The sequence below is a fragment of the Podarcis liolepis genome, assembly GCF_965112155.1.
Source record: "Podarcis liolepis genome assembly, chromosome: 6".
Classification (NCBI taxonomy): Eukaryota; Metazoa; Chordata; class Lepidosauria; order Squamata; family Lacertidae; genus Podarcis; species Podarcis liolepis.
Genome location: NC_139559.1, coordinates 44751314 through 44776906, shown reverse-complemented (window position 1 = coordinate 44776906; position 25593 = coordinate 44751314). Strand labels below are relative to the sequence as shown.

General features: G+C 42.2%; 1 protein-coding gene across 7 annotated transcripts in view; it reads left to right on the top strand.

Annotated features, from left to right (window-relative positions):
• SCUBE3 (signal peptide, CUB domain and EGF like domain containing 3) overlaps positions 1 to 25593 on the top strand; it is a 109116-nt gene that overhangs the window by 52838 nt on the left and 30685 nt on the right. For 3 of the 7 annotated variants that reach the window (XM_083509175.1, XM_083509179.1, XM_083509181.1), the window contains 4 exons: positions 4121 to 4246; positions 5722 to 5838; positions 17526 to 17573; positions 24907 to 25023. In XM_083509175.1, coding sequence (XP_083365301.1) covers positions 4121 to 4246; positions 5722 to 5838; positions 17526 to 17573; positions 24907 to 25023 — 408 coding nt within the window. The remainder of the gene's footprint in view (positions 1 to 4120; positions 4247 to 5721; positions 5839 to 17525; positions 17574 to 24906; positions 25024 to 25593) is intronic. The other 4 variants (XM_083509180.1, XM_083509177.1, XM_083509176.1 and 1 more) reach the window with 3 other exon arrangements.

Below are 25593 nucleotides of genomic sequence, written 5' to 3'. Positions count from 1 at the left end.
GCTTGTATCCGGTTGGCCGCTGTGAGAACAGGATACTCAACTCTATGGGGGCATTGGCCTAACCCAGCAAGTCAGCATTTCTTCTGACATTTTCTCATTGCATCAAAGACTTTGGGTTATATTAAACACAGCATTAAAGTGATTGTTCTATCAGCACAAGGATTTCTCTTTGTGCAGCAGAACATTTCCCCCTTCTCCCACCACCTTCCAGAGCAGATTTAGGGACATGGGGTGGTGGGGAGATTGGGGCGGGGGAGACCTGTTGTGATAGTGGTCATCCTTGTGCTGTTAGCTGAATACTGCCCTTTCTCAGCTCCTTGTATCTTCAACAAATGGAGAAATAGATAGAAGTTGAACAGTTAAACTGAGGAGAACTGATCCATGAATAGCTTTCATGCAGAAAAACCTTCTGACCATTAACATGTCCCTATCCTCATTAAATGCACCTTGTTTACCAGAGAGGATCTTTCTTGGGTTTCCCTCCCCACCTCAGGACCCCTCAGTGTTGTTGTTGCTGGCCCATCCACTACCAGTATCTGCCCTGAAGTCAAGTAGCTTTTTGGCTCAGTTTTGGCACTCTGTGCCGACAGCACCTCCAAGGAAGCTTGAGATTATACCCTGGGTAGACTGTAAAATAGTCAGACAACTGTTGCGGTTGCGTCAATTCCCCTCTTGATGCTGTAAAATGGCGTGAGAAACCCTGCGCTTCCTATGTAGTCTTTGCCAGAGGGAGCCAACCAGCAGCTGCTTGCTTGGATACTCATGCTCAAAATGAGATGCTTCTGAGGGAACGCGCCAGAGTATTCTGCATGCAATCTCTTACTGGAATCACGCTGTGTGTGACCACACTAGCTGTCTCCATTCCTCCTGTCTGCCTGTGGATTTTGTTAAATAATATTTAAAATCCACCGAGTGTTATATTCAGTGTCCACAGAACCCAGCTTTTAGAGCTGAGGTTCTGGCAACTTTTTCTTGTCTGCAATAGTAGTGGGATAGCGAGGCTGTGGGTATCATCAGATCCTTGGTTTTCCAGTTGTGATGGAGCCAAAGAGCTCAGGTAGAGACAGCAGGGGGAGGAAAATATTCAGCAATTGGTTGGTTCTGAAAAAGCTTCAGCATAAAATAGGGAAGGAAGTAGGGAAGCGTGTGAGAGAATGTTAGGTATTGGGAGAGCAAAGCAACTGTAGACAGAAAAAAACCAAGATAATAAAAAAACTGTTTTCCCAGATGCCTATCCTAGTTATTTCTCCTTGCTTATTTTTCGGTTGCTGATCCTGGACAGTGAGTATTTCATAAACTATGTTTTAGCATATTTGTGGGACTGAGTCCCATAAAACACTGTTCGTTTTCCAGGCCATGTGCAGCACTAACAAACTTCTGCTGGTACTGGTCCTTCTCAACCACTAGCTCCCCTGTCCCTTGGCAATGTCTGTAACATGCTCTGATTGTGTACATGGTTAGGCCTATAATGACAGCCACGGTTTCACTCTTCTCTCTCACACACAGCAGTATACTTTCATATTACCAGTAAACAGTCACATAGACTGAATTAATTTCTGGTTATAGTTCTAGCGGACAGGGCCTAATGTGTTGTGCTGGCCTTTGTTAGCCAATAAATATTTTTGTATTGGTGCATTTATTTTTGTGTGATATGCTTATAAAAACAGTGTGAAGAGGAAGTGAGGCACATGCTGCATTTCACAATCTGTCACTATTTCTGCTGTACTTTCAGACTTGTCTGCACAAAAGCTTTTGCGTAATCTGGGAAAACCATGATTACGGATTACGTACTTGCACCTCTGTTTTCCTATAGGGTTGAGACTTCACTATTTACTGTAAAGGTAAAGGTACCCCTGCCCGTACGGGCCAGTCGTGTCCGACTCTGGGGTTGCGCGCCCATCTCACTTAAGAGGCCGGGGGCCAGCGCTGTCCGGAGACACTTCCGGGTCACGTGGCCAGCGTGATGAAGCTGCTCTGGTGAGCCAGCACCAGATACTATTTACTGTACTATGCTTCAAAAAATATATCAGAAGTGATTCATTCCAAAGACAAACATAAAGAGAGCCAACAGTAAGTGGCAAATTGTGATTTCCTACACATTTCCCTAAATCCTTGTTCCAAGCATCTCTAAACCAGCAGCAGTTGTGCTTATCACAACCTTGCTCTGAGCATCCACTTTGCAATGTGTGATGCAGAACCTTCTTCATGTCCTAATACTACCACACGACATGCTTTACGCAAGCTTTTATTTGGGCAGAAGTCCCACTCTCTCTTCCTTGCCATTGCTTTGTCCCTCCTCCTTCATTAGTAGTTAAGGTCCTTGCATAGAAAAAGACCCATGAAATGTCCATGATGGGTAGTGTTTAGTGGGGAAGGCTTCCATGCTTCCTTAAGATGCTTAATGTCAAATGCCTCCAGAATTGATATCCAAGCTGTGCATATATTGTTCACTAGAGCAGTGGCTAACGAATGATGGGTCTTGTTTAAGGGGTTGCTTAATGTGCTTCTGTCAGCAGTTCTTTGGCAGGAGAGGGGTTGCAAGCGCAGAGAGCTCTGCCCTCTCCTGCTACGAGATGCATTAGACTGCCAAGAATAATAGCAGTGGCGAGGAATGAAACAGATCCGAATTGCTGCCGACAACTTTCAGAAGTCTGTCTGGGTTGGTGCTGCAGCTCTCTCCATGAAACATGAGTTCCAATATGACTTTTTAAAAATGCAAATTGCAGGCTCAGGGTTGCTGGTCTGGATTAGGAACTCAGCAGGTGACAAAGGGTTAAAGCCGCCTGCCCTCCTCTCGCATTGCTAGGTTCCAGGTGGGTGGAGCCCTTGCTGACAATTTTTGAAGGCCAAAACTGTATACATACTCAAGAGCAGAACCATACAGTTAGGATCAGATGTAGTTTGACCCTGTGTGATGCCTGCTCCCTGTTATGTGGAAAAACAGCTCCATTTGTTCACCTGCTGCTGCACCTACTGGTTTAGGTTTTCAGTATAAGAGAAGAATTGATAGTCCTCCTCCATGAATTAATATGCTGTTTCTTCTTTTCAGGCTTCAACATCAGCCTTTTACAACAAGGCAAGCAGACAGACCCAATCCCTGTGGCTCCTGGTCTGTTTCAGCCCTTCCAGGCCATGAGATAGGGGGCATGGCCCTCCTGGCTCTGGTTTCTGCCTGTGGTGGGTGGCCGACATGGAGAGATGGATGCTAAAACTTGGAACTCAGCGGTCCTCCGTGCCAGAGCAAAGCACAAACAATCCAGGGGCATGAGTCAGCAGCAGCACCCTGTTTTGTTTGCAGCTTGGATGGGCCAGACAGCAGTGTCTGTAGCTAATGCTGCCTCTGGCAGATTTACAGCACAGAGAGAGCCTGAGAGACTTTTGACCCCTCTTGGGGCCTTAGTTGGCTGCCTGCCTACAGCATCATTGAAGAATAGAGCTAGGGATATGGAAGGAGAGGCTAACTAGGGTACTGGGCAACTGGAAGGATGAAGGGAAGATGCTGGTCAATAGGGATGGCTGGAACAATCTAATTGAAGAGAAAGTTTGCTGTTTTGATGTGGGATTTATAATGCGAAAGGTTGGAGGACGCTCAGTTTTGGGCACAATGGAGCAGTGGCAGTGGAGTGAAATGGCAGGGAATGCAGTGTCAAGTGGTGATCATCTCCATAAAACATACAATTCAACCTGGATTTTTCATCTAGTAAAAGTATGAACAATAAAATATCCATACTGTAGCACATTTTACTGAAATTGAGACTGAGGCTGTGCCTGTATTTAGCATGAAACTTACTGGTACTTTTCAGAAAAGCTTTTTGGTGGTAATCTGCTGATCTCAAATAACTTATTCTTCATTATTTGGTATCTTGAGACTTTGAAGTTAGTAAGATGCTTTACTCAGGCAGCATGGCCAGTGATCAGAGCTGGTGGGAATTGTAGTCCAGAACATATGGAGGGCACCAGATTGGGAAAGGCTACTTTACAGTAACCTGCTCCAGAATTTATCTATGCATGCCTTTTCACAGTTAAAGAGTATATACTCCATGTATATATACCTGGAGCTTTTCCTTGCTTCCTTTGGTGTCTTTTGGGTAGCTTTTATGTTGTTTCTTTTCTCTTTTAGAAGGAATGAACTGCATGAACAAGAATCATGGTTGTGCCCACATCTGCAGGGAGACCCCAAAGGGTGGCATTGCCTGTGAATGCCGACCCGGCTTTGAGCTCACCAAGAATCAGCGAGACTGCAAGTGTAAGTTACTGCCTGGGGACCCTCTCTCGAAAGCCCATATAAAAGCAGCATTGGGTGGTTTTTAAATGAAATTGTGCTATTTTGCAGAAGAGGCAGGAAACACACAACTTAAGTCTTGTATTCTTTGACTAAGACAAACCACACAGTCAATTTGACAAAACCACACAGTCAATTTTTACAATTATTATTTTTTTTTAAAAAAATTGCACATCCTTGTATCTATACACCTAAAGGTAAAGGCACCACTGACCATTAGGTCCAGTCACGAATGACACTGGGGTTGCATGCTCATCTCGCTCTATAGGCCAAGGGAGCCGGCGTTTGTCTGCAGACAGCTTCTGGGTCCTGTGGCCAACATGACTAAGCCGCTTCTGGTGAACCAGAGCAGCACACAGAAACGCCGTTTACCTTCCCGCCAGAGCGGTACCTATTTATCTACTTGCACTTTGACATGCTTTCGAACTGCTAGGTGGGCAGGAGCTGGGACCGAGCAAAGGGAGCTCATCCCGTTGCAGGGATTTGAACCGCCAACCTTCTGATTGGCAAGCCCTAGGCTCAGTGGTTTAGACCATAGCATCACCCCATCCCCATCTATACACCTAGTTATACCCAAATATATATGATGCAGTGCCCTAGCGTAAAGGGGTGAGCATTCTCTTACAAAGTAGATCTCAAGTTGGCCATCTCCAGATTGTGAAATTGTCCATGTTTTAGCATGCTGGACATGTGGGTGGGTGTATTGGTGCCAGTTCCCCACTTTTAAAAAAGAGGGGGGTGGGAGAGCTGCCGGGAATAGTGATAGTAGTAGATTCCCCTTAACATCCATCTTAGAGCATACATCTTTAAAGATGTATGAGCTTTCATGCAAGAAAGGGAGAAAGTGGTGTATAAACCCTGGCAAATCAAATATTTGTGTATAGAATACCTGCTCATTGAACAATAGGTTGTGTGAAAATCTGGTCTGGTTATACCTTCACTTTAAGCAGGTTCACTAAGGTAGGACTCCAACACCTGAAAGGTGATTTTTGCACACATACATGGGCCTGTGTCCCTGGCGGGGACTGGTTTCACTGACTCCCCAGGTACACCTCTGCTTTCTGCATCAATTCCTGCTTTCTATCTATATCTTCCTCTTGGTGCCGCGTTATACAAAGAGTTTTCCCCTTCTATGTGGCAGGGATAATAGAGCCGATTGTTTTTGATTTGGTGAAGTACATTCTACTGCACAAAAGTGTATGTTGTTATAAATTTGTTAAGGTCTTTTAAAAATATTGATGCTTTGGCTGCTGCAAACTCAAAAGGCTACCTACATTATTTGATGAGTGTCCTTGGAGTGCATAAACCACTGAATTTTATTTAGATCGATATTTTCAGTGTCCTGAGAACTTGGACCCAAGTTTCTGAGTAACTGACTTCATGATGATAACATTTGAGAGCTATCATTTAGTATGTGCATGTTTTATTGCCCCTTCCAGTGACCTGCAACTATGGAAATGGAGGATGCCAACACACTTGTGATGATACAGATCAAGGGCCAAAGTGTGGTTGCCATGTGAAGTTTGTACTACACTCTGATGGGAAGACATGCATAGGTAGGTGAGAGCTATAGTGCATACCTTGGCTGAAAGAGCTTTTGTGTATTCTCAATGGGGAATAGAGTGCAGTACTTATTAAATGTCATACATATAAGGCTGTATAAGGCTTCTGCCATAATAAATTATGGGAGTTTATATTTTGCCACCTAGTATCAATTCCAAATTATGTTCAAGATGAAAATAATATAATGATATAATATTAATCTAATTGCCTCTGTCCCTCTAAAAGTCACCATTGAGAGAAGAGAAGAAAAAAGCTAACAGTAAAAAAATGTGTAAGGTGCCAGACATAAAGACTGTGTTTGGACATCACACTAAACTATGCCTTAGAAAGATGTGAACGAACCCAGCTTCTTTGAGATCGCACACTTTTGCCCTCCATACTTCTCCCTCACCCCATGTGTTTGGAAGGAGGTGGTCAGAAGTTTTCACCTCCATTTTTGTTAGCCTCAGCTAGTTATGTCATCCAAGCATGAGAAACTGTGGTTAACATTAACTATAGTTAGTTTCAAACAAGCCTCGTTTAAACCATGGTTTCTGAAGATGGCTTGTTTAAAATAGCCATAGTTAACATTCATTACAGAGCTGGATTTGGACAACTTTACAAGTACTTAACCAAATGTTTTGGCAGGGTAGGTGGTTTGCCTTTGTGGAGGGGGACTCAGCATCAACAATTCCCCCCCCCCATGAAATTGTTATTTTTGTGGTTCCCACAGCAGTTTTAGATTTTCAAGTGTGTCCCTGGGCCCAGAAATATTAGGGAACTATATATTAAATCATAAGATACCATGATGTCACAACCTAGCCTTTGTAAAGCATTACTCTGCATTTAACTGTAAATGATTTCCAAAAGACTGCTTTCTGCCACCTTCCACCATTCACATTAGGAATAGAATCCATAAAAGTTCAAAATGATTCTATATTGCATCCAAAGCTCCAGCTGCTCTGAATTGTTCACAGTCTGGTACATTTTGAAAGGAGATGGAGTTTAAAAACAGTATTTTTCCACAACGACAAGTTATTGAGCACAAAAGGCTTCACCTGGCAGTCATTTTGTATTGAGAGTAATGTAATGTGTTGGTTGACCCTGCTATATAACTAGGGTATGATGGGTCTGTCTGATTCAGTTTTCTCTGTATCTCAGTTTTCCGGTCTTCAATTAAGTTCTCAACATTTTTACAGCAATTTGTGATTTAAAAAAACCCCTGATGAATATTCATCACCATTTTAGTGTGAATTTTTCCCAATAAACACATTTTTGTCTTCGATTTTGCGTAATAAACTGTTTTGCAATTTCCCCTTACAATGCATTTTTTATGTTATCTTCACTAATATATGCATTTGGATTTGGATTTACTTGGCTGTGAATTTTAAAGGATGGCTGTGTTTTGGTTCAGAAAGTAAGAATTTGGTAGGTTTGCCTTTAAATGTGGACTTAAATCAAGTTTCTCCCACCATCCCTATATAGAACATAGGACCACTTGGGGCCATTTCTGATTACACATTTTGTGAAGCACATCTTCTACACAAATATATATGCCCACACAAATGGATGAGCATGTTGGAGATTGTAGCCCTGCTGGACTTGGGTCATTAGTTTGGCACCTGAGCCTTTCTGCAATCTCCTAGTACAACTTTTTGCCCTCAGGTAGGGCATCTTCACTGACATATTCCTTTATTTGGAACACACACACACACACACACACACTGAGAGAGAGAGAGAGAGAGAGAGAGAGAGAGAGAGGGAGGGAGGGAGGGAGGGAGGGAGGAAGGAAGGAAGGAAGGAAGGAAGGAAGGAAGGAAGGAAGGAGACTTCATAGTTTCTTTTGACAACTTGATCCTTTGCTGAACTACTTTTTAGAGGCAATATGTTCTTTTCCATCCAAGCTTCAACTTAAATTACCATGGTATGATTATGTTTCTTCTATTCTCTTCAGATAATACTGTGAAGAAGAATTTTCCCCACTTCAACCTGTTTTAATATGGGCTCATCCACACCTCTGTTTGCATTACCACTTTCTCTTGCTGAATTGGAACAAATGGCAGTTGTGTTTCCCACAGATTCAGTGGTATAGAGCAGGTTTTCCAGGGGAAAGCTGCAGAGGCATACCTAAGGTCCCTTGCTCACTTGGCAAGGAGTTGCATCAGTCCCCCCCTCCAAAAAAAAAATCACTTTAGCACAGTAGCCACATTAGAAATTACAACATTTTACTTGAAGAGTCCAGAGTGAGGACAAGGCAAGGAGGGAAGGTGAAAAAAGTCATACACCCGTGTGCCATGGCACAGGAAGAACTGGAAGTTTCTCCCACATTTGATCTCTCTGCAATAGCAGTGGCACATCACCACACACATATACACCAAAAACTTCATAGTCTGATAGGTGATTTTTGTTGTCGTCCCCCAACCAGGCCTGCGCCCCCCAGCAGGGGCCAGTTTCACCAACGCCTGGTTATGTCTCTGGAAAACTGCAGGGCAATTGCAAAATCTCTTGTGCCTATGCCTAGAAAGTGCACGAGACAAGTGAAATGTGGACAAATTTTATATAGAAGTTGTCACTGTGCTGCTTGCTGTCCTTCCTCTTTTTCTGGGATGGACATACTCATTTCCTTCAGCCTTTCCACATATGAGTTGTCTCCTAGACTTTTCATTCCCCATATAGCTTGACTCTGAAATGTGTGTTGGCAGAACACAGATATTCTGTTTGCTAAGCTCTCACACAAATGTTGTCTTGATACAAGTAGTGCAGGAACACAGAGAGCCTTCTGTAATATCAGCAATGCTACAAGTTCCTAATGTAGATGCACACATACCTCCTCACCCTGTGAGGAAGATGTCTATTATTCTGTTTCTGGCTGGTTCCAGGCTGCTGCTATTTTTTTCAGCTGTGATTCAGTCACAGACCAGCAAATTCAGGTTACACAATTAAAGTGGATTTGCTGTTCTTGCACAGGAAACCCCCTTCCAAAAACTCCAGGTATTCTGCAGGAAGAAAAGCAATGGGAAAATGCACTAGAAAGTAAGGGATAACAAACTGCTTGATGCAATGTCATATAAGTCTCCCTGTAAGCAAATCAGAATGAATGCACAACAACCAGTGCAGGGCATATAACCTCTGTACAAACTTTGTGCAGGAGGAATGCTCAACGAATAGGTTGTCTGGAAGCGACTATTATCAGGGGATGCTATTATATCAGCTCCAGGTTTGGAGAGCCATTGGACAAGATGCCCTCTGAAGGGAGAAGAGCCCTTTTCTCTGAACACCCCCCACTACACCACCTTATTTCTGTTCCTGTTACTCATTTGCTTGCTTCCCCCCTCTAGACACAATTTTCACTACCAACCAGAGGAAAAGAACAAGATTAGGTCCCTTTTCCTTGTTCCTGTCACTGCTCACTCACATGGAGAGGACAAGTGAACCAGCTGTGCCTCTGTGTGTGAGCAACTTGACAGACACCCACAAACTAATCAGGAGAAGCTTTTTGGTGCACACATTTTGGCTGCCATTTGCTTCTAGGGAGAAATGGCCCCTGTGAGACAAATAGCATGAAGATGCCACAAGCTAGGGACAGGGAGGAAAGATTAATTCTCTCCTAACTAATGTCCAGAGGGGGAGACATGAGGGATGGGAACAGCAGCAATGCCAAGCAGAAGCCTTGGCGGAAGTGGTGATGATTGCCCTTTCTAAACCCTAGGAGCCAAGCTGATGCCACCCCAAGACACTGTATAGGGTGGCAGTCTTAAGCTCTTAAAAAACAGCCAGCGAGAGAATCACAGTTCTGTCAGGTGTAGTTTTGAGGATAGCAGTGGGACAGATGAACATAGGAACACAAAAGCTACAAGTACAGGATTGTTCTCTGTGGTGGCTCAGCCATGCTTCAGGTTTCTAATAGAAAATGGAGTTTAAACACACACGCACGCACACAATTTTGCTTGCCAAAAACATCCACAAATAAAATGTGGTTGCTTAATACTACAGATGCACAGTTGTGCTCAGTAAGTTTGGAAATCCTTATGGGCTGAATAACAAAGACAGTTTCGACTTCAGTCAGTAGATGCTGCAAGAGTTAGCTGGGAGTATACGACATGTTTGGAACCTGGCGTTCATACAGCATGTCTTTTAAAACTGAATTGCAAACAGAGATAAAAGTCACGGCTAGTTTTGCCCTTTAGCTTGATGTTGTATAGTTGATCTTTTTTTTTAACCAACTGAAAATGGGGGGACGACAATGACCAGCTTGCAAGCATGGTATGGTATGGGGTACTTCAATGCTTTATCCCCAACTTGTGGTCCCAATCTGGATCAGGTCCCCACTCCTAACTATCAGCAATGGGATAAGCCCCCAATTGTTCCAATGGCAGCTTTCTTTCCCAATGCAAACAGCAAGTATGGTCAGCCTCCTACCTCAGCTATTGGTTTAACAAAAAAACAGTGACACAATGCCAAGCTATGTGGTAGAACTCACGTTTAGTCCAGCTCAATCCCCTGCCAGCTATTGGTTAAACAAAAACAGCAACACAACGCCAAACTTTGTGGTAAAAGTCACGTTTAGTTTGGCTGAAATAGTTAGCATTGAGTCTGAAATAAATGGAAGAATGTATAATGGAACAAATGGAATAATAAATCAAGTAGTGTGGCGTGCTCTGGTCCATGGGGTCACGAAGAGTCAGACATGACTAAACGACTAAACAACAACACCACCAAAGTGTGGATGAACATCTCTTGTATCTGTCTGTCTAATATAATTTTAAATTTAAACATGCCAGTCAAAAAAATAGTTTGAATGTTTCAGACATGTAGTCTTGCACAGGAATTTCAGAATTTTAAAACACATTGAATGAATGAGTCTACATGTTGCACCAGATAGTTGTTGTCTTCTCTTTATTATCCTCTTCTTTCTCTGGGAGGGTTGGAGAGGTTAATATTAGAACATAGCAGCCTGTTCTAACCAAAAATTTGGCATCATGATCTCTCAGCCTGAGAACAATTGTCGGAATGAAAGAAAACCCAACACATTTGATTTGTGTGTGTTTTGGAATAATAAAACATCAGAGAGAGATAGAAGCTTTACTGGTTTCAGATGCATGTGCAGCTTGACAGCAGATTAATTTTAAGACGCCCCATGTAGGAAGTAATCAAGCCACAAATTGCTGTAAATAATTTCTATTCTTATTGTAGTTTTTTTTTATGGAATAAAAACCAGCTTAGATATTGCCTTTGAGTGCATCTGCTGAGGTTCTCCGTGCTCTCCATACAGTTTTCACGTTTGCTGGAATCAAGCAAATCTTGACCCTTGCACTGAATACTTTGATTTAACATCCGGTGTGATGATGCTCCCATACCAACCAAAGTCAGCCCAAATCCTGCTCTCCCTCCACCTTCATTATTGTAAGTTTAGAGTACATATCTGACCTCAGTTGTGGCAGTAGGCGAGTGTCTTACAACTAGTTTGTATTCCCAAGACATCCATTTAGTGCTGTTATTTTTATGTTATGTATGGAGAATTGTGGTCCAGAAACACTGGCGCCTGGATTCTTAGCAAATAAACTTGGAAATAAGTCTCACTCATTTCAATTGAACTTCCAAGTAATGTGCTTAAGAGTGCAGCTTAAAAGCTCGATCCCAAGCATGGGCCAAGCCTCATCTTTAATTTTGCTCATATGGAATAATGATTAGTTTTTTATTTACCAAAGTGGAATTCTAAAAAGTAGTTCTCTCATCTCATCTTGTATGGCTTGTCTTTATGCCACATCCTCCTTCTTGCCATGCAATACTGTGTACAAACTTCATTCTGTGCATTACATAAGCATGAAAGAGAAAACTCAACATAGATATCTTACAGTGAAGGTTCTTGTTACTTTATATATACAACCCTCTGGGCTTTCTTTAGTAATGTAATGGTATTAATTCACATCTAAGCTAACTGACTGATCCATCCATTTGCTATGATTTCAGGAGATGTTGTGCTCAAAAGCCAGTTATAACCTTTCCTAACAATCAGCTTACAGTGTAACACTTGATCTATAGTTGTTTTTCATTTATAGTTGGCGACTGAGACTTTTCCCTGAAAGTAGCACTTCTATTGAACAACACTTTTATTTTCCCAGAACCCAAATAGCAATATTTTGTTGATGAGAAAACTCAGATGTTTTTCACTCAGCTAATGCATTGAGGAGGGTGGATAGACTTAAACTGCAGCAATTTAAAGCAATGAGTTTTTAAAGATCTACCCCTTCCCCTTTTAAAAATCACCAAGTAAAAAAGAAAGTTTAAATCAACTTTTCCATTTTGAAAGTCAGCGTGCACACTAACTGCTTGCTGAAACAATTGAAAGATATTAACAACTAAATATATACTTTATACCAGGGATGAGAAAACTGTGGGATCCAACTCCCAGCCCCCATATTGGTGTGTGTGTGAAGGATGATGGGAGTTGTAGTCCAACCAGTAGCAGTTTATGTGTGGTAGTGCGGCAAAGGTACCCTTCCAGTGTTAGCATAACTGCAGCTTACATGGATGGCGCTGGGGCAGGGTGGGTACATTGGTGGGAGCACTGGATTGGCTCTGCCAGCATATCCACAAAGCCCTGAATTTGCCCCTGCCCAGCCCCAGCCTTGTCGTGCTAAGCTGCCAGGTATTGAAGAGCAGCTCTACAGATCTGCCCCACCTCACTGGCTGCTACTGCTACATCTTGGCCAAAGCTTCCCCAGCCTTGCTTTGTACAGTCTAGGGATCAGCAAACTTTTTCAGCAAGGGGCTAGTCTACTCTCCCTCAGACCTTGTGGGGGGCCGGACTATATTTGGGGGGGGGGGAATGAACAAATTTCTATGCCCCACAAATAACCCAGAGATGCATTTTAAGTAAAAGGACACATTCTACTCATGTAAAAACACGCTGATTCCTGGACCGTCCGTGGGCCGGATTTCGAAGGCAATTGGGCTGGATCCAGCCCCCGGGCCTTAGTTTGCCTCCCCATGGTCTAGAAGCATAATGTAAATCCTTTCATCATGCAACCCACATGCCTTTTGCACTACAGATTCATGTCTCCTTCAAAACAGGAGGCAGATTTCTCTATGTACACATGCAAGGCTACTAGGGGCTGTTTTCTACTACTGTTGTCAGCCACAACATAAGGCAGGGACAGCTACTCTGTGAAAACTTCCAAGAGTAAGGATAGCTAAGAAATGCTGGCTCAGCCCAGACTTGGCTGTTTCTCGGGATCTCGTTCAAGAATCGGTGGCTTTTAAAAATGTATCCCTAGTATTCAGGTCTTCAGACAGAAAAAAGACTGACAGTTGTACAAAAGTTCTGTTTTGTTTAGCAATTTATTCTGGACTCCAAAATGGGGAGCACATCAAAGAATACATTGAAAAGGCAGGGAGCATGACACACAGGACACCCCTGCACCGAAAATGAAAACCTGGCCTTGCAGAGCACATAGCCTGAGCTTTTCCTCCATTTGTCCCTGCTTCTAGCTGCGTGGATGGGAAGGAAAGGAGTGAAGTCTGAAGCATCCCATTCATGTGTACTGCAGGGTACTCTCGGCTCATAGCTGCTCTGCTTGTAAAACACTGTCGGATTGTGCAGGCAAGGGTTATTACGAGGCATCTAATCTCCCCTCCCAGTGGGGGAAGCCCAGGGGACAGATTTATAGCGAGGCGAGAGGGTAAGATACCTGCTTGGATATTTATAACTGCCCTTTTTTGTTTTATAGCCGAGTCTTAGCAAACAGCCATCCTCACCCACCCCCCTTCACCCATCCTTCATTTCCGCTGAAATATTTCATCATTTCACAGGGAATAAAGTTTCCAGCAAGGCAAATGCAAACCCACTCCCTTGACCGAGCACTTTGAAATTGAATGCGGTGTGTCTGAAAGGCTGCTCCAAACAGGTCGCCTAATACAGGTCCCCTTCAGATCACGCCGTGGCAGGAAGTGCAGTGAACTTGCTTGAATGACAGTTTGATTAGGCCATGGCTGGTGTTTTTCATTCCCCCCTACCCCATTTTTTTTTAATGCTGCTTTTAAAAATGTAGATAATGAATAACATTCCTCTTATAGAGTTGGGTCAGTCCTAATGAAGGTTGCCTTGTCCCTGGGATCAAAGGCTGGGGGAAGAGAGGGCAATAACTTTTAAGTATCAGTTATTTATCTTCTATAAAAATGATTAGTGAATAAAGAGCTGCACAATGGTTTTGTGGAAGACTAGCCTCTAACACATGGCAGCAGAATGAAAAGAATGAACTTGTATGTGTATTTAAATGCATTGGTGCTGATAGCAGTGTATATTGCGCAGCATTCTGAGGATTTAAAATATTTCATTCTTTAAAAAACTAAGACAGGTTTCTAGCCCTTATGGCTGCAGAGGTAAGCATGACTAGTAAAATCTCAAAAAGTAAGCAGAAGTTTGAATAAGCATACAGAAGGTCTCAGGTTCAATACCTGGCACCTCCAACTAAAGATCGTGTAGCGTGTGATGGAGAAAAACTCTTCCTCAGACTCTTGAGAGCCACTTACATGTAGCAGTAGACATTACTGTGCTTGATGCAACAAATGATCTGATTCAATATGTCAGCTTCTTACATTCGGTCATGGGGGGCGATTGCTTTACATATCCCTTGTCTCCTCCCATCATGGCCAACAGGAGACGACAAATGTAAATATATGCAGTTTTGCTTTATTGGCATAATTTATTGGGCACAGAATATTCCAATATGTACATATGTAATAGGTGTATGTGTTGCTATGTTGATTGTAGACAAAATTTACACCGTCCCCCAAAATTAGTGGAGATCATGGTGATTTCAGAAAGTGGTAGATCTCACAGTCTTGTGCATTGATTTTACTACTGTTTAATCACATGCTTGGTAAGCTTGGTATTCAAATATTTTTTTAAAATATGTCGGTGTGAAAGTACTGGCAAGAATGCAAGTGGAAGGTGCAGGAGCAAAATAAAAGTTTTTTTTAAAAAAATATTTGCTATACATCCATAAAACTGAAAAACGATTGCATTCTTGGGGAGTAGCTATGAAGAAAACAACACCTTCTCTCTGCTGTAGAGGAAAAGAGAACATCTCCTTCCGCCGCCCCCACCCCCATGTAGGCACACATTCAACCAAATGCTTTGCATGAAGGGGAAGGCTGATCCTTCACAATCTGCTTGATGAGGCCTGTTCACAAAAGCTCTGCTTGTCAAGCACAAGATACGGAGATATTATTTGTAGCAAGATATGCTGAAAAGTGTGGGCTCCACTTGATCAGGAGCAATGGGGAATGAACTATTCCTGCCCATTTATTCTTTCTCATTTTCAGGGTGCATCTGTCTTTTCTCCACACTCTTGACTCTGGGATTTGGTACTCATTAGGTCTAACAAGCCAGCATTCAGACGCTATGACTCTCTCTTGCTCCCTTTGGGATAACTTATTCCACATGCTTGGTGTATGCTGCCCGGTCGCATGCTCTCTTGTGCTGCCAGCTTGTTGCGCTTTGGGTTAGGTTTGTCCAATTAGCTGTTTCTTTGTGTTGTTTGTAAGTGCAAGGCGTTAATATGGGTCAGCCTTGTGATGTCCCAGGAATAGCAGATGGTTTCATAAAGTCGTCCTCCCAGTGCTGCGGCAAACTTCACATATTCATGTCCCTTTAAAGGAGGAACTGGAGGTTTGCACAAGTTCATTTCTTAGGAGGGTTCAGTGAATCCAAAATAGGCCATAGCTCCAGGCTGGGATAAGTTGATCCTTATCTCTTAGTATTCCCTATTCCTTTAGCCCAAAAGGCCTTGTGCAGCTCAGTACAGTGGTACCTTGGGTTACATATGCTTCAGGTTACATACACTTCAGGTTACAGACTCCACTAACCCAGCAATAGTACCTCGGGTTAAGAACTTTGCTTCAGGATGAGAACAGAAATTGTGCAGTGGTGGCACAGCTGCAGCGGGAGGCCCCATTAGCTAAAGTGGTGCTTCAGGTTAAGAACAGTTTCAGGTTAAGAACGGACCTCCAGAACAAATTAAGTACTTAACCTGAGGTACCACTGTATCTGTTCCAAATAATCCTTAATGGCATATGTTCATCTCGGGTGACTTCAATATGCTTTGAACCTTTGCTTCTTCCACTGAGCATACTGCTGCTCTTCAGTTTCAATTGGTTTCTTTCAGAAACAGGATTTTGGTTTGCCACTCTTTTTGAGGCCATTTGGTTGCTATTCCAACATGAAAGTGTGGCTGAATTACATAGCATCTTTTTTTTCTTTTTTTAAAAGCCACTCTTGGCCCCAGATCAGCAAACCACTTTTGATATGGTGACGCTTAAAAAAGCATTGCACAATTCAGCACTGGCAAATAATGCATGGAAAACCTTGAGGAAGCCTTTGCATGTGTATAGTTCATTATGCACTGTAGATCATGGCCTAGTTGTCCACAATCGTTCCCAGGCATCAGCCCAGGTATCTAAAACATATGTTCCTTAGAGAAGACGCATGTTCAGTAAAGCACTGGAAGCAGACTTAGAATCATAGAATCATAGAATCATAGAACTGTAGAGCAACTTCCCTAGGAAATAGAAAAGTGTGGTACCTTTTATGCATCTCTAGCCATGAGTTACGCACAGCCAATTCTTCAGATGCTGTTATCTGAAGAGTCCCATGTCAAACTCTGGTTAAGATGACGTAAGGAAAGGCATTTATAGCCAAAATATGAGAGGTTGCTTAGAGCAGGACTGTTTTGAATTTATATCCCTTGATGTGAAATAAGTTGTAATCCTTTGCACACTTACTTGGGAGTAAGAATAATTTGGCAGCATCCAGCTTATGTATCCTGACAGTGCAAGGATTTCTGCTTCTGCAGTAGGACTCCCCCAGCTGCCGTGTTCCCTCCTAAAATCTGCTTGGGGGGCATAACAGATTTAGGGGGCATGTGGGGGATAATTGCAGTACCCCTCAGGCATTTGGACCCCTAAATCCACCTCTGCTTAGTGCTACTTTGGATACAACTATTTGAATGCAGTGGGACCTACTGTTGAAGGATCATCATAGGATAAAATTGTTGTCATTCATTTATCTTCTGCTGGAATAGCTCAGCTGATTAACTAGCATCAGCAGAGACCTACACCTAAGTTTGCAGATGAAACATGACAGATAAGCAGATCTTGGGTTCCAGACTACCTCTTAAAACAGAAGCTGATGGGTGGCTTGTTCTGTATTAGCTGAGGTTCTGTCTTTGCTGTTTTGAACAGTCAGGTTTTCTTTACATGCATGCTGCCTTACTGCCCAAATGTAGTTCTCCTCCTCTGTGATAAACAAGAGCTCTTTCAAAGCTGCTTCTACATCTGGCTTGAGAAACTAGTTTAATATAGTAATAGAGTTCAGTTTTCTCTCTCTCTTTTGTCTGCCTTTTTATTCTCAGCCTATGCTCTGGAAAAACCCACTAGTTAGTATTCTAGCACAGCCTGATATATGGTAGTAGACAAGCGGGGGTGTATGATGATTGGTGAACAGGAAGGAAACCATTATGAAATTGATCCATTGGCCAAGTGATTGGGTAGTTTCTTTCAGCCAGATTTGTGGGGGGAAAGGGGAGGGGAATCACTGAAATTTTGTGACTCATCTGTGCTTTGGGAATATTTACATTTTTTAAAGCCAAGCTCCTTGCTAGATACTGTTTCTAAACCACTTTTTTATAATATTAAACAGGGGAGAGGCACCTCCAGCAGCACGTTACCCCCCAGACGTTTTCTAATGGTAAATATTTTTGTTCTCTATCTCTATGAGGAGTTTTAACTATAGCTGCATTTTGTATTTTTGAATATAATAACTGGGCACAGGGGCCTGAGCTGTTGTACTAACTGCATGCCTCACTTTGCACCCTAGAGAGTAGGGCAGAAGGGCCACTCAAAGGGGCACTGGTGCTTACTAACTATCTAACCTGCCCCATCTCTGCTATTTCTAAATCTCTTTTTAGCCTTTGTAATCTGCATGGTCCCCAGCTATCAGGGAAGAGCGTGCAGGCCTGGAGCTACACAGATAGTGGAGAAAAAGACATGCATGGCAACAGAATTATCCCACAAATAACAGAACTTTTATGCAATGTGGGGCTTCAGATGGCTGCTTGCTTTGCTTGGGCTAATGGACTGTTCTTTTGCTAGAAAATATAGCCATCCGCTTTTAGGGGTAAGGGGCAGTGTGTGTTCTGTTATTTGCTTCTGTATTGTGTAATCGCTAAAGCAGTTTCCAGAAGCTTGTCTGTCTCTGTTAGGTACTTAGCTGACTTTCATCGCTTACGTATGCAAAATCTACAGCAGTCTTTAATGTGCCATGAATGTGTTCAAGGATAGCATAATTACATCAATGGAAACACAAAGGCAACAAGGATTCAATGACTTGCCCCAAAACGGTGTTAAGATTCTATGGCAGAGCCAAATGTGGAGCCTGCATTTGGGAAACTTGTTTTTGAGTTACCTTTCTTATTGCCGCCATATATTACAGCAAGTATTGGCTTCTGTTCTACTACCCAATGAAAGATTTGTAACTTGAAATAGCATGCTAACAGACCTGGATAAAGATGGAGGATTGTACTTTGATTACGGTAGCAACTATGAGCATTGCATCCATATTAAACCTAAGGACACAACAGGAAACTTTGAAAAACCATGCCTACATTCTGTGGATGTCACCAGCTAGTCCCTACTTGCCACTTTTGACTTGATAATGCTGGGTTAGCTCTGATTCACATTGTTTTATGCAGCTCTGAAGTATAGACCAAAGCATAAGGCTGAGCTGAGTGCATCATTACTCACTTCTTCCATGAGGATTCACATGAGATGAAAGGCTATGTGACTGTGAGAAGGATGGGGATCTGCCCTTTTCTAAGCTGCCTTATTTTGTAATGGTAGAGTTGAGGTAGGAGATAAGCACTGATGAAGCAGAATGGATGAAGGGAAAAAGGAAGGTCATTTTGTCTCTTACCAATGATCAAGACAATATCTGCAGAGACTTAAGGTTACCACCACACACACAATAAGGCGAAACTCTTTCAAATGGGTTAGTGCCATAATTGGTGGTAGACAACCACTATTTTTACAAACTTAATATGCTACATAGTCTTCCAAGGCCTCTTCCAGAAGATCATTTTTTGATACTATTTCATCACTCCTTGATGCTAGATGATTTGCACCAGATATGTGCAGTCTGTGTCTCAAACTGGAGTAATTCTCAGTTGTTTTGCTTGTCCCATGCTTGAAATGAAGGATTCCTATTACTAAGTGATAATTTTTGTAGGGTCCTGGAATCATCTTCACATTTTTCACAGCACTAGTAATAAGCTTTCTTTCTTTTCCTGTCTGTCTGTCTGTCTTTTTTTTTGCATCATAAGAATGCTAAAACTTGATTACTCCCCAACCATCCCCCAGTATTGTACTTGGACCACCCACTGTCTATTTAAATCAAACCAAAGACTGCATTTCCTCTATGGGGAATATGCTTTTGTTTGTTTGTCATAATAGTAACAATATAGCAGCCCACCGACATGCTGAATATGCTTGTGGGGAATATGCTTTGAATGTAATAATGCTTCTGAAACAATTTGGTGGGTGATGCTAGGGAGGCTACTTACAATTTTGAGGGGGGAAATAGCTGATGAGGAAAGGGTGAATTTTCCCCCTTTTTCTTCCTCCTTCCTCCCACCTTGCTGCTCAGCTGAACAAAATTGCTTCCCACTGTTTGGGGCTTCATTACACACATCAAATATCCATCAAACATTTTTGCACCATAACTAAAGTCAACATTACCCCACACCTGTACTCTGGACTGGAGATTGCAGACCAAGTGTCGGCTTTGTGGTACTTCGGAGTAAGGCTGGCCCTGGCTGTTGTACACTCATCTTTGGCAAATGTTGCCTTGTCTTGGCAGCTCACATGTTTTGCTCAACAGTTCTGCTCCGACTATAGAAACATTTGTTTTCAGCTTGGAGATGTCTGGTTGACTCATGTTAAACAACTCCCATGTTCCATCCTGGAAGGCATTACTTCTTAGTGAAAGAGCCAGTGTGGTGTAGTGGTTAAGAGCGGTAGACTCGTAATCTGGTGAACCGGGTTCACGTCTCCGCTCCTCCACATGCAGCTGCTGGGTGACCTTGGGCTAGTCACACTTCTTTGAAGTCTCTCAGCCCCACTCACCTCACAGAGTGTTTGTTGTGGGGGAGGAAGGGAAAGGAGAATGTTAGCCGCTTTGAGACTCCTTCAGGTAGTGATAAAGCGGGATATCAAATCCAAACTCTTCTTCAAGCTCTTCTTTCTGTATACTGATGGCAGTCAGCACTCTTCACCTGATCTTAACATTGGCAAAAGGTTTACAGCCTTAGCCCTCTGGAGATCCTTTGTCATTCAGTTCCTGTGCAAGAGAAATACTAAACACTGGAAAGGGATGCTGCCCCTGAAGATCCTGATTAAAATTAGAATTGATTCTTACTTCAGGAAGAAGTTACATGATGCTCCTCTATACCACAAAAAAACCAAAGACAATTCAAGGTTTCAGGGAGAAGGATTACAACCTAGACTTTTCCTTGACACACTAGATTTTAATATGTAGAAGTATTTTCTATGTTTCCCCCTCTGTGGGGCAGCATTTTACTATGTGAGCTCCCACCTACAGCCTCTGAAGTGGTGCAACCAAGACATAGGTCTTCTACTTCATTAAGAACTGTAATTACTGATTTGGCAGGATCTCACAAAACAAAGACAAGAGATGTCTGGGATGCTGACTTTAACACGTATGGAACTTTTCTGTTTGTTAGCCAGTTGTGCTATAGCCTGGTGTATCTGCTGCGTAGTGCTCCAGAAGCAAGGTAGTCTTGCTTTTCCCACATGCATGTGTGCATGCTCTTTGTGGTTTTGTGGATCATGTTGATTCTCTTAGATCTGGAGAGCCATGTTCCCCATAGTCACTCAAGATGAATAGAAAATATCAGACATTCTGCTGTCTCTTAATTTTGGAAGAGAAAGTACAGTAAATTGGTGTCCTCCACTATGGTGCCTTCCAGATGTTATTGGACTGCACCTCCCAACATCTCTTGACAATTGGCTGTGCTGGTTGGGGCTGGACGGAGTTAATAGTCCAACAATATTTGGAGGGCGCAACATTGGCCACAGTAACAGCATGAAGATTGAAAAATGCTGTTGTATCTTAAAGGCTAACTGGTCACTGTGATGTGTACGCTTTTGTAAATAACAGTCCATTTCATCATACATTTGATTTATCATGTTTCCTCTCTCCATGAGCCATGTTGCCTGTCTCTATTGATTTGCAACATTTTCTTTTCCTATATGGCTTATTAGTCCGTTTCCTAATAGAGAGAGGTTAACAGTGTGATTTGCTGTTTCTTAATGTGCTGCATAAGATATTCATTAATATGAACAAATGACATATGCAAATAATACAAAATGCCTCAAGGCGATTAAATTCAATACAGACTGTAAAGATTTACAGAAGGATCATGTAAAACTATGCTAGGACAATAAAATGCAAAATAAAAATTCATTGTTGATGGGTTTAAAAATGTCTAAACATTTTAACAGCTTAATTGTATAGCAGTCATTGCATAGCTAATTATGTAATAGCTACATACTAACTTGGCATACGAGAATATAGTTAAACACCTCATTAGTGCTTATGGCTCAGTGGCCCAGAAAAGATCTTATTTTCCCCAAGTTCTGAGCACCGCAGGATGTTGATGACCTTTTAAAATTCTGTCTGCTTTAAGGCCACTGCGTTCTTACACAAAAAATGTTCCATATGTGCATTGGTGCTTGTGGATCTGCCTCATATGATAATGGTTACTGTGGGTCTGCTATTGATATAATCAGCTAAGGGTACACCCCGTCCAAAGTTTAAGATGGCAAATAGATGTAAATCTAAGAGTGGGATATAAATTTAAAGAATAAAATGTTAGGCTGTTTGGAAAGAGAGAAGATGACGATCATGACAGTGATGATAATGATAAATATTATGCCAGTCTGGTCTGAATATTTCAGGTTGCATGTTATAATAGGTGCACAATTGCAGTGGGAATGTAACCACCTACATTGCTTAGTCTGAAACCAAATGACTGATCAATGTGTGCTGTATTAGTGGAATTAATCAGTCTCGGAATCGTATTTGTGGATTTGTACATGCAGAGAAAAACCAAGTTTACTGTGCACTAATGGTGCTGAGGTGTGTCCCCCCAAAATTGTCCTACAGGGTGCAGCAGAAAAGCCAATGTGGCACCCTCAGATATTGCAGACTCCAACTTTCACCTGCTCTGACCACTGGCCATGTTGGCTGGAGCTAACAGGGGCTGTAGTCCAGGCCATTAGAAGGGCACCAGATTGGCTACTCTGGATAACAGAATGTGCAACTAATATAATCCGTTAAAACGCTGATTAGTAAATTTTGGGGCTTGCTTGTTTTCTTTGTTTTATTAAGATCAAGCCGCCTAGACTACGTAAGCTTGGAGTGGAAAGGAGGAGTTGTCACAGGGTGACAGGGAGAGAGAGGCAGCTTCAGTGATGGAATGTTTAGGGAGAAATGTAATTAGCAAGTTGCTTCACTTTTATGCCCTGCAGAGTGCCTAGCAAAATACTGGTGCAAATGAAATGTGTGACGCATTTCTCCTAAAGCTCCCATTAAATATAATTGAGGTAGATTGCACCCTAAAATGTGTAGGGTTGTAGAAATTGTAAATGAAACTGATATAAAGTGCTAGTGCAAAGAGGTGCCCAGTTTGGGCAAAGTGGCGAGGGGATGTGTGTTCAAAAAGTATGATCAGAATTCAACACACCTTTCTTCCTAGTTGGAAGATCAGCTCAGACCATTATATAATAGTCTAGTTATCATATTGTAAGAAAAATGCTATTGTCTTAGCTACCAGCCCTCCATAACTACACACCTTATCAATAGTTGTGACATTACCTAATAATTGTACGGAGACTATGATTTTTTCACTTCAGTATGTAAGCAAATTGCTGGTTAAATATGTTAAGAGGGACACGTAGGAGCTTTTCTATGAAACTGGAGTGTTCTTAATGAGGGCCACCCACAACGTTCTGTTCTGAACTTCCTTGTTCTGGAATAAGAGATTACGTGTTGCCCTAAAATAAAGTCTTATGTAACCACTGGTACCCTGAACATGAACTCTTGCTGCCTTTGGAACATATTGTTTGCCTTTTCTATCGGCCTCATAACAAACCATAACTGGCCCTTTTGCATACCAAAAGCCTAGACTTCATGGATGCTTTTCACAAAGTATATTTAAGAGGAAATAAAATCTTCAGTGACTTGCTTTGCTTTGGCCCAGCCCTGAAACTACAAGAGTTAAAGTACAACATTTGCTTTGATGGGTTACATTACATAAACTGAGTAAGTATGTTTATAGTATTTTAGTTTCATAGGCATGGGTCACTTTTAGATGGAAAGCATTCCAATTTCTTTGCTCACTAATACCCAAAACAGATTACATTCCTTAGAGCCCAAGACACATACTGTAGTCACTAATATTTTCAAATATGAATCTTCATTAACAAGCTACACCATTTCTATGCAATGTACTTTGTGGCAAGAACAACAAATGAAGATTGATTTGCAAGCACATTTTGTCAAGATGTAAATGATGTGTGTTAAGTACTTCCCCGTCCTGAGTAGCAAGCATCTGAGTTGGTTAGAATAATTCAATTAAAGTAAAAGCCCAGCCAATGCTGCTATTGTTCATGTACGCAAAGGCAGATTATGTATGTAACAGCAGTGGGTGGCATAGTAGGGTGGCCCCAGTCACCTAACTTCAGATTGGTCACATAACATCTGCTTGTGGGGAGGAAGAGGGAGAAGTGGTGAAGAGTTTGGCATAGTGCAAATGCACTAGCAGAGCCAGTCCATGTTCCTGCTGGTGTGTTTGCACTGTGCTAATCTCTTCACCACCTCCCTCTCCACCTTCTGTGTACTGCCAGCCACACAACTGACCAGAAGTCAGGTGAGAAGCAGAGTCCCACCATGCTGTCTGCTGCTGGTATGTATGTGTGTATTTATTCATTCATAGCATTTGTATCCCACTCTTCAGCCAGAAAGGCTCCCAGAGTGGCATACATATCAATATTGATACGTATATATAAACAGTAGCTACCAATTACTACAATCCAAAAAGTTACAACATAAAAAGAAAACAGGGTGGGGAAGGAAGATGAAATCAAGCAAACTTATGTTACCAGGTTCTCATATCAACTAACTGACATCGAAGCAGATGGGTCTAAAAACAGGCCTTGTTGGACCCTTGAGAAATAGCCTGGTTTCCCTACCTTCCCTGATGTGTCTGCGGCAGAAATGTGTTGATCTTATGGGGAGTGGTTTGGCTTTCTGGAGCCTAACTGGCTTCTCTTTACTCCACCATTCAGAACAGATGGTTCTGCTGCTCCATCTCAGTCGGTTCTGAGTGGGGAAGAGCAGCCCAGGCTTTCTGGTGAGAGCAGTAGCATATGGAAATGGCAGTTCCTCACGTCTGCTTGTTCTTTTCCTCACATGGCTGTTAGAAATGATGGGCAGTGGGGGTGGCAAACCAATTATTCCCTTTTTAACTTTTCTGCCATGTACACTTTCTGACAGGAGTGCCCTGAACTATTTTTTGCAATTTCTTTGGCTGACAAAATGAATTTCTGTGAAACAGATTATCTGACAGGATAATATTGGGCACTCTGTTTTCTTTCTTTCTTTCTTTTTCTTTTTGAAAGTTTGATGTTTCATTTCCATTCATAAGCAGAAGTGGAATATTTTGTATACCTCAGTCTAGCACTGTTCATGGGAAATCATTTGCCTCAATATTCCCATTTTGTATTTTTTGTGTGTGAACTGCCCTGGGATCTTTGGATGAAGAACAGTGTACAAATTTAATAAATAATAATAACAAGAAGACAGAATATCACCCAGAAACTTTATAAAAATTTCATATCTATCCTGTCAATACTCGTATAGTCTTCAGGAACTGTTGCTGAAGTTTTGAAGTATTTACGCATACTTTAAAAGTGTTCTCCGTTGTTGGTTTATCTTCTTTCAGAAACGTGTGCTGTCAACAATGGAGGCTGTGACAGCAAGTGCCATGATGCAGCCACTGGCGTGCACTGCAGCTGCCCAATGGGATTCATGCTTCAGCCTGATAGAAAAACATGCAAAGGTAAATGGCAGCCAAATGTATATCCAGTGTATGGGAGAACACGTTCCACAGAACAGGACTGGGCCTCATAGAGTTCCTTCTTCAGTTTACAAGTTGGAAAGTCAAATTCTACCTAGATGGGGCACTATAATTACGTGACGTCTCCCAGTGCCTCTTTCCATGAACTACCTCATTTAGCTGTTGCCTCCACAGAGCCGTCAATGGTATCCTCATCAACTGAGTTCCATAGTAACTCTGTCCTTAAAATTTATTGTGATATGAATTAAAACTGTTGATCCAAATCTAAGAGATGATTGCAGCATTTTCACCAGAGGCTGCTGGTGACAACTGTCTTAGCCATTGCTTTGACCTGGTTTTCCAAGTGTAGCAATGGGTCTGGTGAGCAGCCCAAGGTAGTGAAACCTCCATGTTTTAGCTTCATTCCCTCTTCACAGCTCTACCAAGCGTCATTATTTCTTGACAAAGAAATAGGAAACAGAAAATTGCCTTGTATCGCATCAGACCATTGGTCTCCACTGACTGGTGCTTGAACTCCAGAGTTTCAGACTTTTCAGAGTTCCAGTTTTTTTC